This window comes from Pristis pectinata, chromosome 19, assembly GCF_009764475.1.
Source record: "Pristis pectinata isolate sPriPec2 chromosome 19, sPriPec2.1.pri, whole genome shotgun sequence".
NCBI lineage: Eukaryota > Metazoa > Chordata > Chondrichthyes > Rhinopristiformes > Pristidae > Pristis > Pristis pectinata.
The window spans coordinates 36,239,266-36,251,301 of record NC_067423.1 but is presented as its reverse complement, the minus strand read 5'-3'; the positions used below and the strand labels follow the sequence as shown (position 1 = coordinate 36,251,301).

General features: G+C 40.9%; 1 protein-coding gene across 1 annotated transcript in view; it reads left to right on the top strand.

The window, feature by feature from the left end:
* Positions 1-12,036, top strand: part of LOC127580579 (1-phosphatidylinositol 4,5-bisphosphate phosphodiesterase zeta-1-like) — a 50,338-nt gene that overhangs the window by 1,131 nt on the left and 37,171 nt on the right. Inside the window, exon 3 of the mRNA XM_052034167.1 lies at positions 2,070-2,271. Within this exon, the coding sequence (XP_051890127.1) occupies positions 2,070-2,271 (202 nt within the window). The remainder of the gene's footprint in view (positions 1-2,069; positions 2,272-12,036) is intronic.

Sequence of the window (12,036 nt, the reverse complement as noted above, 5' to 3'; positions counted from 1 at the left end):
ATCGAATGGCAAAACTCTTACAAAGTCCATGAAGATGAAGGCTATGAAGGGGGTGGAAAGGATAACATGCCCACCCAAACTTAACATGGCTCTTACACCAACTTCTAGGCCTGGTTATTTAATACCAGCATAGAAATAGTCACTCTCCTTTGAGCCAGGTGATGAGTCACAGAGTCAAAGATGAGGGTGGTGTCCTCCACAAAGAGAGCATGAGCTATTTGTTTGAGGTGCACAATCAATGTAATCCTCTGGGGTATCTTCAAAGAGAGAGTTTGAGAGAATGGTTTCTTTTTTTTCCTTTACTGCTCCTATGTTTTCCCTTCCCAGGGGATTTGACTGGTTGTGGGCAGAGGATGGGAAAGAATAGTGGTAGTCACAGATTTCAGTAATCCAGGTGGACCATCTTGTCTTCTGCCTGCTTGCCAGCCTGCTATTCTTTTTGTGCATTTTAGAGTATCTGATGGATCAGATATCCCTCTTTAGTAAGTCTGAAGGACGCAGTAGCTTGAAAATATTTTTGGCAAGAGTTGTGCTTGCAATCGATGTTGCAGACCTGGAGCTTCTGCTGAATAAAGGGATCCCACTGACATGGCTCCTCTGATTACTTTGATGTCACAGAGTCTATCAAGGTGCGTTTTGGGGCACCAACAAGTAATGTGCCTGTGATGTTGCTGTACACTTGATTTCCCTCAGAAACTGCTTCCCCTTGTCTAAATTACCTAGGGCATTCTGCAAATAGATTAAATGCCCTTACCAACCAAATAAAAGAATCCAGCTTCTCCAGTTTTTCTCTGAATCTGTACTCCCTTATGCCCAGCATCATTCTTGACGCTTATGGTCTTTTGAGGCTATTGCTAGCTTGCTGTACTTTCATCATTTCATATTATCTGAACTTCAGTAGGTAGAGCAACTACACTGTATCAGATCATGGTTCAAAGTCAAAGTCAAGCTTATTGTCAAAGACACAAGTGCATGTATGCACAGGTGCAATGAAAAGCTTGCAGAAGCATCAAGCTATAATGTACATGAAAATGTTATCAAAGATAAAGCAGGTGAAAGAGCAAGTAACATAATTATGGTAATTATAAATGTTGCTAATCCTGACACAAAGATAGATCATCTGCACTAACTTCAATATGAGACCAAACCTCAAAATACCATCACTTATTTATTTAGCTTTTTACTATTATATGTCTTTTCACTAAACTTCTTATTGAGTGCAAGAAGAGTAATATAAACCTGTTGCTGACAGGATTTTCCAGCAAAGGATCTATAGTTGAACCCCAGCTTCATTCTCCTTACAGAGTGGATGGACTTTCAAAATAGTGGTGGTCTTATCAAAATAGTGGTATCTTATCTTATCTTGGTGTCGGTCAAATGTCCACAAAAGGAGCTAATAGCATATCAATTACCTAGAACGTTTGAAGTGAATGAAATAATTTATCTGCTCCAAATACCTTGATCAACTCATGATAATAGAACATTATCATTTGTTCCATCAGTTGTAAGGATATTCTGGACTGAATGACTTTACAGATTAGTGGTTCAATCTCTCAGGTGTCCCAAATTTTTGTTCCACACACCAAACATTACTGAGCTGCCAGTGTTATCACATTCCCCTTCACAGCTCTTTAATTTCATTTTGTGGTGCAAGATTACATACAACTTTGCAATTAGTTTGTACTAAGGAAAATACTATTGGTGTATTTCATTACTTTTGTTAGCAAGATCAGTGTCCAGGAGGGGGCTCAACTGGAGTGACCTTTGGAAAACATTGACTGGCTTTTGTGCTTGAGAGCAGGAAGCATGGTTGCCTCCTTTGACTCTATGCTTGTGCCTGCTTGTACAAGAAATACTTGTGCCTTCAAGTCTTGTACCACAGACTTGTGTGGCAATGGTCCTCTGGCACTTTGCCAGGGCTCAGGAGTGAAAAATAACCACTTTGATCAGATGTCATAAGAGCATCTCACCCTTGTCAAAATGCATTCTGGTGTTCCAACATCTCAGAAAGAGGGGAGAAACAGAAAATATAAATAAGATCTATTTTTAAACATTGTTCTGTCATGCAGCCAAGCTGAAAAGAAGGTTAATGACATCCAGTGGCTTCTTCAGATATATAACCTCTACAGACTGTTGCATATTCAGTCAAGATCATACCGAGGTCTACCAACGCATGGATTTGCCCATGACAGCTTATTTCATAGCATCTTCACAGGACACCTTCACAAGCAACCAGTTAATAGGACAAAGCGACATTAATGGATATATAAGGTAGGTAACATGCAGCCTCAAGTGATTCCAAGTTTAGGTTATGAACACGTGATTACAATATTCAAATTCATGTTCTAGAAACTGAAACAACAGAACGATTTTAAGAATTGTATATTCTTTTATGTACTTAGCAATGTGTTTTCAGTTAATTGCTGCTAAAGCTACAATGGCTTGGATGTTGTAGTAGTGATGAACACAGAACATGGAACAGTACAGCACAGGAACAGGCCCTTCAGCCCACCATGTCTGTGCCGAACATGATGCTAATCTAAACTAATCCGATTTGCCTGCACATGGTCTGTATCCCTCTCTCCCCTGCCAGTTCATGTGTCTGTCGAAATGCCTCTTACATGTTGCTATCACATCTGCTTCTATCAACTCACTGTGGATCACCCATGACTTAACCTTCTGGACCAGCCTACTATGAAGGACTTTGTCAAGCTTTACTAAAGTCCATGTACACAACATTCACTAGCCTACCCTCATCAATCCTCTCTGTCACTTCCTCAAAAAAACTCAGGGCCTCCCCTGCACATGTTGATTATCCCTAATAAGTCCATGCTTTTCCAAATGTGAGTAAATCCTGTCCCTCAGAACCTTCTCCAATAATTTCTCTAGCACTGATGTAAGGCTCACTGGCCTATAATTTCCTGGTTTGTCCCTCTTACCCTTCTTAAACAAAGGAACAACATTGGCTATTCTCCAGTCTTCTGGCACCTCACCCATGGATAAAGAGGATACAAAGATCTCTGTCCAGGCCCCAGCAATTTCCTCCCTTGCTTCCCTCAGTATCCTGGGATAAAGTCCATCAGGCCCTAGGGACTTATCCACCTTTATGTTCTTCAAGACACCCAATGTGACCTCCTTCTTAATATTGACATACCCTAGATTATCAACATAGCCCTCACTAAACTCACCACCATCCATGCCCTTCTCGTTGATGGTGAAATACCAGAGATCTTTGCCATTATGCTGCAAAACTGTCATCAGCTTTGGAATTTTCATGCAATGTGTAGCTTAATGTGGGAATCTCAAAGTTGTTGCCAAAAATCCAGCAAGGTTTCATTAGCTGTGTTTTTTGCTGCCTTCTTTGTTGCAATCAAGCTGAAATCATTTGAACTGTTGTGAATCTTGGGTATTTACCAAAGCAAAATATTCAGAAAATTTTATGCTTGACTACATGAGATCTGAATGAGTTTTAACGGCACACTGAATCATTCTTTCTGCTTATCACACAATCCCACTCAAAAAAATTAACCTATTGTATGTGTACAGCAATTTCCTAAAGTGGAAATCTCAAAATGTAAGGGATTTAAAAATATTTTCTAATTCTTTGGGAAGTTTAATTGTGATATTTCAGCTTTTACTCCAATCAAACATATGCATTCCAAAATTCACCTGGTATCCCTTATAACAGCAACATATTTTCTGTTGCCTGTTCAGCCAACTGGATGACATCAGAGCTGCAGGGGTCCAGGGATCCTGTTGAACTCGTGTGTGACAGCAGCAGGTATCAGAAAAGGAGGTTTCTTCCAACAAACATTATTAGGTCTTTGTGAAAGCTTTCTTTGTGATTGGTAGGAAGTGTCATGGTTTTGCAGTGACTACAAATTCTGGATATTGTTTTCACTGATGTTAATGTGCTATAATGACTTGTAAAATTAATTAATTAAATAAATGCTATCAATTAAGCTGACAATATTTCCGATTACCCCTCTTGGAAACACCATTACACATTGAGATCAGAGAAAACTAGTGGAAATTTTTCACATTTTAACTTGTTTCTGAAAGTATGATATGATAGGTTAATGCGTGATACAGGATGTTTTTCTTTGATCAATGAAAATACAGGTAAAGTTGATTGATTGATACAGGTATGCTGAATAGGATGTTTCCCAATGCAACTCCCCTGTACTAAACCATTAAAGGGATTTTTAAGAAATAATTAAAGGAACCTGAGGATATGACATCAGCTATCATATCACAGATTAGTCAGTTATCTAAACCACATAATAACAGGCAGGTGTATATAAGTCATTGTTTTCTTTTGAAGTGTATTATGTATGTAGAAACTGGAAATGCAAGCTGCCATGAATTCATTCTGGTATCTGGATGTTCAGGATTGTATCTGACTGCTAAAAGAAAGCATGCGAGAACCTTGTATTATTTGGATGTAGAAGAATTTTCCCTGAATTTTGACATTAAAGGAAGAGGCAGTGCACAACTCAAACTTAATCCAGAGAGGGAATAACTTTAGAGGAGTGGGTAAGATTAAACATTCAGCCTTCCGGTGTTCCCTTGTTATTCATGACTCATTTAATTTGTCTGCTTCTGCTTTCTCTTTTGACACCAAGTCATTCAGTCCCTGCTGCTAGTTTAATCAAAAGTCTGTCTTTGATCGAATCAAATCTAAAAATCAATTTATTTCACAAATTATAACCCTGAATGTGAATTAAGTTACTCTCTGCACAAGATATTCCTTTAACTGCAGCCTCTCATTCTCGTCTACTGATTCAGAGCATGGAACATTTTAATATTTGCATAAAAGCATTTAAGATGAAATAGCCAGAGTCATAGAGCTCAGAAATAGGCCCTTCGGCCCATCATGTCAATGCCAACCATTAAGTACCCATCTCTACCAATCCCATTTACTGGCATGTGGTCCGTAACCTTCTATATTTTAGTGATTCAAGCGCTCATTTATATTTCTTAAATGTGTGTACTTGCCTCCAATATCCCTTGACCACTGTTCCAGATTGGACTGCCCTCCAGGTGAACAAAGTTCGTCCTCAAGATCCCCTCTTAACCTTTTACCCCTTACCTCAAATCTATGCCCTCTACTTTTAGACTTCTTTGCTATGGGAAAAAAGTTTTCCATGATTTACACTGTCACTGCACCTCATAATTTTCTACATCTCTCATCCCCCTCCATTCCAAGGAAAACAAACCTATCCAGTTTCTCCTCATAACTGAAATGTTCCATCCAGGGTTCCACCAAAGTCAATCAGCTCCTGACCTCATTACAGTCTTGGTCCAAACATGGATGAAGGAGTTGAACTCCAGAGGTGAAGTGAGAGTAACTGAAGTGAGATGTCAAGACAACATTTGATCAAGTATGGTATCTAGGAGCCCTGGTTAAACTGGATTCAGGGGGAAAACCTCTGCTGGTCGGAATCATACCTCGCACAAAGGAAAATGGTTGTGGTGGTTGGAGGTCAATCATATCAGCCACAGGACATCTCTGCAAGAGTTCCTTAGTAGTGTCCTGGGCCCAACCATCTTCAACTGCTTCATCAATGACCTTCCTTTAATTGTAAAGTCAGAAGCAGGTATACTCGCTGATGACTGCACTGTGTTCAGCACCATTCATGACCCCTCAGACAATGAAGCAGTCCACATCCAAATTCAACAAGACCTGGGCAATATCCAGGCCTGGGCTGATGGGTGACAAGTAACATTCTTGCCACACAAGTTCCAGGCAATGACAATATCCAAAAGAGAAAATCAAGCTATCAAACCTGACACTCAATGACATGATCATTACTGAATCCCCCACTATCAATATGCTGAAGGTTACTGTTGACCAGAAACTGAGCTGAAGTAGCTATGGACATAATGTGGCTATAAGAACAGATTAGAGACGAGGAATCCTGTGGCAAGTAAATGATCTCCTAACTCCCCAAAGAATGACTATCATCTATAAGGCTCAAGTTAGGACTGTTAGAAATACTCTCCATTGCCTGGACGAGTGAAGCTTCAACGACACTCAAGAAGCTCGACACTATACAGGATATAGCAGCCCGTTTAATTGGCACCCCATTCACAGCCATTCATTCACTCCACCACTGATGCACAGCAGCAGCAGTTTGTACCATCTACAAGATGCACTGCAGCAACTGACCCAGATTCCTTAGACAGTATCTTCAAAACCCATGGCTTCTACCAGCCAGAAGGACAAGGGCAGCAAAAGCACAGGAACACCACCCCCTCCTCTACTTACTCAGGAGGCTAAAGAAATTTGGTTTGTCCCCTTTGACTCTCACCAACTTTTACTGATGCACCATAGAAAGCATCCTGTCTGGATGTATCACGGCTTGGTATGGCAACTGTTCTGCCCAGGACCGCAAGAAACTTCAGAGAGTTATGGACACAGCCCAGCGCATCATGGACACCAGCCTCCCCTCCTTGCACTCTGACTTTACCTCTCATTGTCTTGGTGAAGCAGCCAGCATAGTCAAAAACCCCACCCACCCTGGACATTCTCTCTTCTCTCCTCTTCCATCGGGTAGAAGATACAGGTGCCTGAGGGCACGTACCACCAGACTTAAGGACAGCTTCTACTCCACTGTGATAAGACTATTGAACGGTTCCCTTATACAATGAGATGGACTATGACCTCATGATCTACCTTGTTGTGACCTTGCACCTTATTGCACCGCACTTTCTCTGTAGCTGTGACACTTTACTCTGTACTCTTACTGTTTTTACCTGAACTACATCAATGCACTTTGTACTGATTCAATGTAACTGCACTGTGTAATGAATTGACCTGTACGATCAGTTTGTAAGACAAGTTTTTCACTGTACCTCGGTACAAGTGACAATGATAAACCAATACCAATACCCTGGAAGTTGCCGTCCAAGCCACACACCATCCTGGTTTGGGAATACATCGGTGGTCCTTCACTGTATCTGGGTCAAAATCTTGGGGCTCCCTTCCTAACAGCATTGTGGGTAGACCTGCACCTCAAAGACTGCAGCAGTTAAGGAAGGCAGCTCCCCACCACGTTCTCAAGGGGCAATTAGGGATGGGCAATTAAATGCTGGCTCAGCCTGTGAAGCCCACGTCCCTTGAATGAATAAATAAAACATATGATAAAGCTCCTCTGCATCCTTTCAACTGCAATCATGTTCTTCCAATAGTCTGTGAGGAGAAATAGTTAAAATTGAATACTATAGCATCAATGTTGGAAGATGAGTTAAAAAGGAATAAAAATTACCAGGGAGTCTGCAATGATAGCAAATTAAAGGAGTGGAATTGAAGGAATACAATACTGGCAATATTACATTGTTCCCACCCCTCCTCATCCTGACGGGTTATAATGAGTCCTCATTGTCTAGCCGAAAAATGATATAGCACCACGATGGGACAGGACAGGATGTAACTGTGCAATGATTATTAGCATGGAGGATGTAATCTATATAGCATCTTCAACAGAGTAAAAGGTCTAAATAAAAGGAACCACTTGATGAGATAAAAAAAAGTCTTGTCAAAGTGGTTAGTTAAAGGACAGTGAGATGTTCAGGGATAGAATTGCAGAGACAGGAGGAAGCATGGCTGTCAATCACAGAGCACAGTCCTCAGTCAATTTGACATGACATCAAGGAACATCTGAGAACACAGATGCAGAAAGGACAGTGAGACCTTACAACATCTTAGGTGTGGTGCTGAAGGTTTGTGCTCCAGAACTCACTGTATCTGTAATCAGGCTATTCCACGACATTGTCAAAATATCGGTTGCCTGACAATGTGGAAGGCTGTTCACAAAAGCAGGATAACTCTAATCTTGCTAATTACCATTCCATCTACTCTCAATTATCAGGACATGATGGAAACTGTTGTCAATAGTTTTATCAATTCAATGCTTTTATTACATTCTGCCAAGACCACTGTGCTCCAAATTTCACCACAGCCTTGGGATCATCTTTGACAAACAAAAAACTGATGGAACATGTTAAATAAAAGGACATTTTGGCTTGTGTGAACACCACCACCTGCAAGTTCCCCTGCAAGTTGCTGTTCCTTCATTATCACTGGGTACACATTCCAACCAACAGCAGTGAAAAAGTGCATTCACCACACAAACTGCAGCAGTTCCAGAAGGCAGCTCATTCTTACCTTCTAAAGGGCAATAAATGTTGATCTTGTCAGCATGTCCAGATCCTGTGGTGTGGTTAACTAAATATGATGGATTTGGAAGAGTAGATTAGATCAAAATAACCCAGCAGATAAATATGAGTAATTTGCCACTGTTCTTCGAGAAACCTGTTTGGATTTAAGCAGCAAATTTGCAGAATTGTGCTGTTTTGTGAACAATGCAAATAGCTGGATACATCTTTTGATGACCTTTTTGCATTGAATTCATTGGTTTGAACAATTCTTGTTGATCGGGCATTTAATTAATACGGTTGTTTCTTTATATTCCAAGCAGCTTTAACTGTGTACTTTTCCTAAGAGTGAGGGTGAGAGAGAGAGAGGGAGAGAAAGGGGGAAGGAGAAGGGGAGGGAGAGAGGGAGAGAGAGAGAGAGAGAGAGAGGGAGAGAGATGGGGAGAGGAGAGGGGAAGATGGGAGAGAGAGGGAGAGAAGGAGCATAAGATTTTAATTTAAAAAATAATCTTAGTTTAAACTACTCATGGATCACTTGACTTACTTAGCTAACTCCCACTGCAGAATTAGCATCTGGATATACAGAGATGGGTTTTATCATTAACATTTCCTGCACAAAACGTTGACAGAAACATATGCTGGGATTTTGGCAACACCTCATAAAATGAATGAATAATGCATGGGAAATCACATTGAGCGCAGAGGCTTTGGTTCCCAAATTCCCAACTTTTGCTCCCACTGCATGATTTCCTTTCCTGTGACTGTAAATTAGTGAAGTCTATCCCACTCCAGTGACTTGAATGCATTACCTTAACTGACTCTTCAGTGTGGCACTGAGAAGATGATGTGTTGCCCAAAATACTATCGTTTGGATGAGAGTTTAAGCTATGGCCCCCTCTGTGCTCTCATGTGGACGTAGGTTATCTTCTGGTTTCATTTTGAAAAAGAGCAGCGAGTCCTCTATGGTGTCCTGGGAAATATTTATCTTTCAATCAACATCTTCAGATTAGATTGTCAATGCTGTTTGTGAGAACGTACTGTGTACAAGTCAGCTGCCACACCTTTGTCATTATTACAGTTACCATGCTTTGAAAGTATTTAGTGAGCTATTTTGAAAGCTTATGAGATTGTGGGTCTCCTTTTTTTCCCCTGGGTTGCAGAGCTAATTAGTAAACAATTAAACCAATAAGTTTATCAAGTTTAATATTTCCAACTACTTTTGCTATTAATAGTCTCCAGTCAAGCCAATGGAGAGAAAATGAACTTTATAACATTGGCCTCCAAATATACTCCCAACCTGCTTCTCAGTTCTGTTGAATCATACAGAATTGTCAAACAGGGAGTATACCAGCCTGTCATGGTGATGCCAGCTGTTTGGAGCTATGGTCCAAGATTAATTTTTACCTCCTTGCAATTAATTTTGATATTTTTAAGGCTAGTAAGAGCTCCCATGACAATTTTTTATATGTATAATACACCTTGAAACAATTCTAATCAATTTTTCACAAGATGGCACTTTTTCCAATCCTTGTAACAGATGCAGAGGCAAATATTATAAGCTGATGCTCTGAGAAATAAAGGCTGGTTTAGGGCCTTATTACATCACTTTTTCAAGGTCCAACATGTTGTAGCTAATTATTTTAAAATATTTGTTCTTATTTTACTCTCTGAAATAGGAGGATTAGCGAAATTAAATACATCCTGTGCAATTGTGAATCTCATCTTCAGTAAAACTGAACGGACATCAAATTACTGCATTCCAGTTGAGCAGGTCATCAGTTACTCTTGGATGTTCATTGTCCTCTTATATTACGTTCAACCTGAACAACTACCAGTAGTTTTGTGCGTCATACCCACTGGCACATGCCCATTGATTTTGGACCTTGGGCGTTTTTCATTGGTTAACAAGACCTTTCAGCACAACCTCTTCTCCTCACACCCAATGGTTCTCCTCCTGCCTTTTCACCTTTATCCTTTCTTCCTCTTATGTCTCTATATGCCCATTCACAAAACCACAATAATCCACTTTCACCTTATGCATCCCTCAGCCACTGACTTTCCATATTTTAGCAGCGTACATACAGCAGCACACATTCCCCCGTATTTCAGTCAAGTCTCACACAGTCTTCTTAATCTTATGCATTCCCTCGGGATCAAGGATGACTTGCATCCACTCTAGTTCTGTGACTTCTATGGTCAATAATGAGGCCACTGTGGGAACCATAGGCTCTTCCACCAATGAAGCAGATGATAGTGGGCAGGGCAGGTGGAGATGGGTGGTATGTGAGGTGGGTTTACTCCTTCTGTCTCTTAAGCAGGGCTTCTGTGTGCTCCCACTGCATAGCCTCAAGTTTCTCAGTACCATCTAGAACCCTGCTTCTCCACTTTGAGCAGTCATGGGCTAGAGATTCCCAGGAGTCAGTGGGAATGATACATTTCTGCAAGGAAGCCTTGAGCACATCCTTGAGTCACTGCTAATGAAGCAGATCTTTGCTGGAGGTGCCATTTTCCAGCTGAGTAAAAATTCATTGCACTTTTATTTTCATCCTAAACCATACAGGAGGGTAGAATTATAACATTCGATTTGAATTCAGCATGAATTCCAAATGAGCCAATTAAGATTGCTTTACAGAAGTAACACGTATTGGGGTATACAAATACTAAGAGCTTCAGAACAACAACATCAGGAATCGGTGGAACGTTTTAAATCTACTCTGTTGCATCATGACAGCAGTGAATGTGCTGATGGCTTCAGAACCAACACATTCCTGCTCTCATTTCCACACTTTCAAAGTTTGGTCTCTCAAACTTTTGAGAATAGTTGTGGAGGTTTTCCAAACCTTTCACAGTCGCAGTAGCTCATTCATTTCCAAGGGGAGCCGAAATGTAATTCCACTACATGACACATCAAAATCCAGCTGCACATGTTGGCAACCTGAATTATAAACAGAAAGTGTTGGAGATGCTCAGAATTTAAATCAGTGTCTATGGAGAGAGAAACAGAGTTAATGTTATAAATCATTAACCTTTCTTCAATTCTGCTGAGCACCTCCAGTGTTTTCTGTTAATATATAATGTGGCTTTTATAACATTTCAGGAGAACTGAGGGGGAGCCTGATGGACCAGCAGCTGAACTTGAGAGCCTGGGTCCATTTCATAATGTTAAAGTGTTGATACAGACAGACCATCAATCCGCACCATCCTCCATGTTTATATTTCAGGGACGTGCCAGGATTGAGAGACGTCCCCGTAGACTGACCAAACTGAGGGACACTCACCCAAAGTTGTACCTTTTATCCAGTGTCCCAGATTCTTCCATCAACATCTTCAGTTATATCCTGTCTAGAACATAGAACATAAAACACTACAGCACAGTACAGGCCCTTCAGCCCACAATGTTGTACCAACAATAATCTAACTCAATGAGCCTTAGGTCTGTCAGTCAGGAGCTTGTACGTTCTCCCCGTGTCTGCGTGGGTTTCCTCCAGGTGCTCCGGTTTCCTCCCACATTCCAAAGACGTGCGGGTTAGGAAGTTATGGGCATGCTATGTTGGTGGCAGAAGTGTGGCAACACTTGCGGTCTGTCCCCAGAACACTCTGCGCAAAAGATGGATTTCACTGTGTGTTTCGATGTACATGTGACTAATAAAGATCTTATCTTACATCTTATCTAACTGATAAGACACACCAGAGGTGGTGACATTGTGGTCAAGGGGAGCTCCTCAGCATTGACTCTGAACCCCCTGAGTCTCTTGGTATCAGGTCAGACAGAATCAAGGAATCCTTTTGTTTATTACAATTTACCTCCCTCCCTCAGCCGATGAACAAATACTTCTCCAGGTTGAAGAAGCACTGAGAGAAGCAAGAACACAGGGA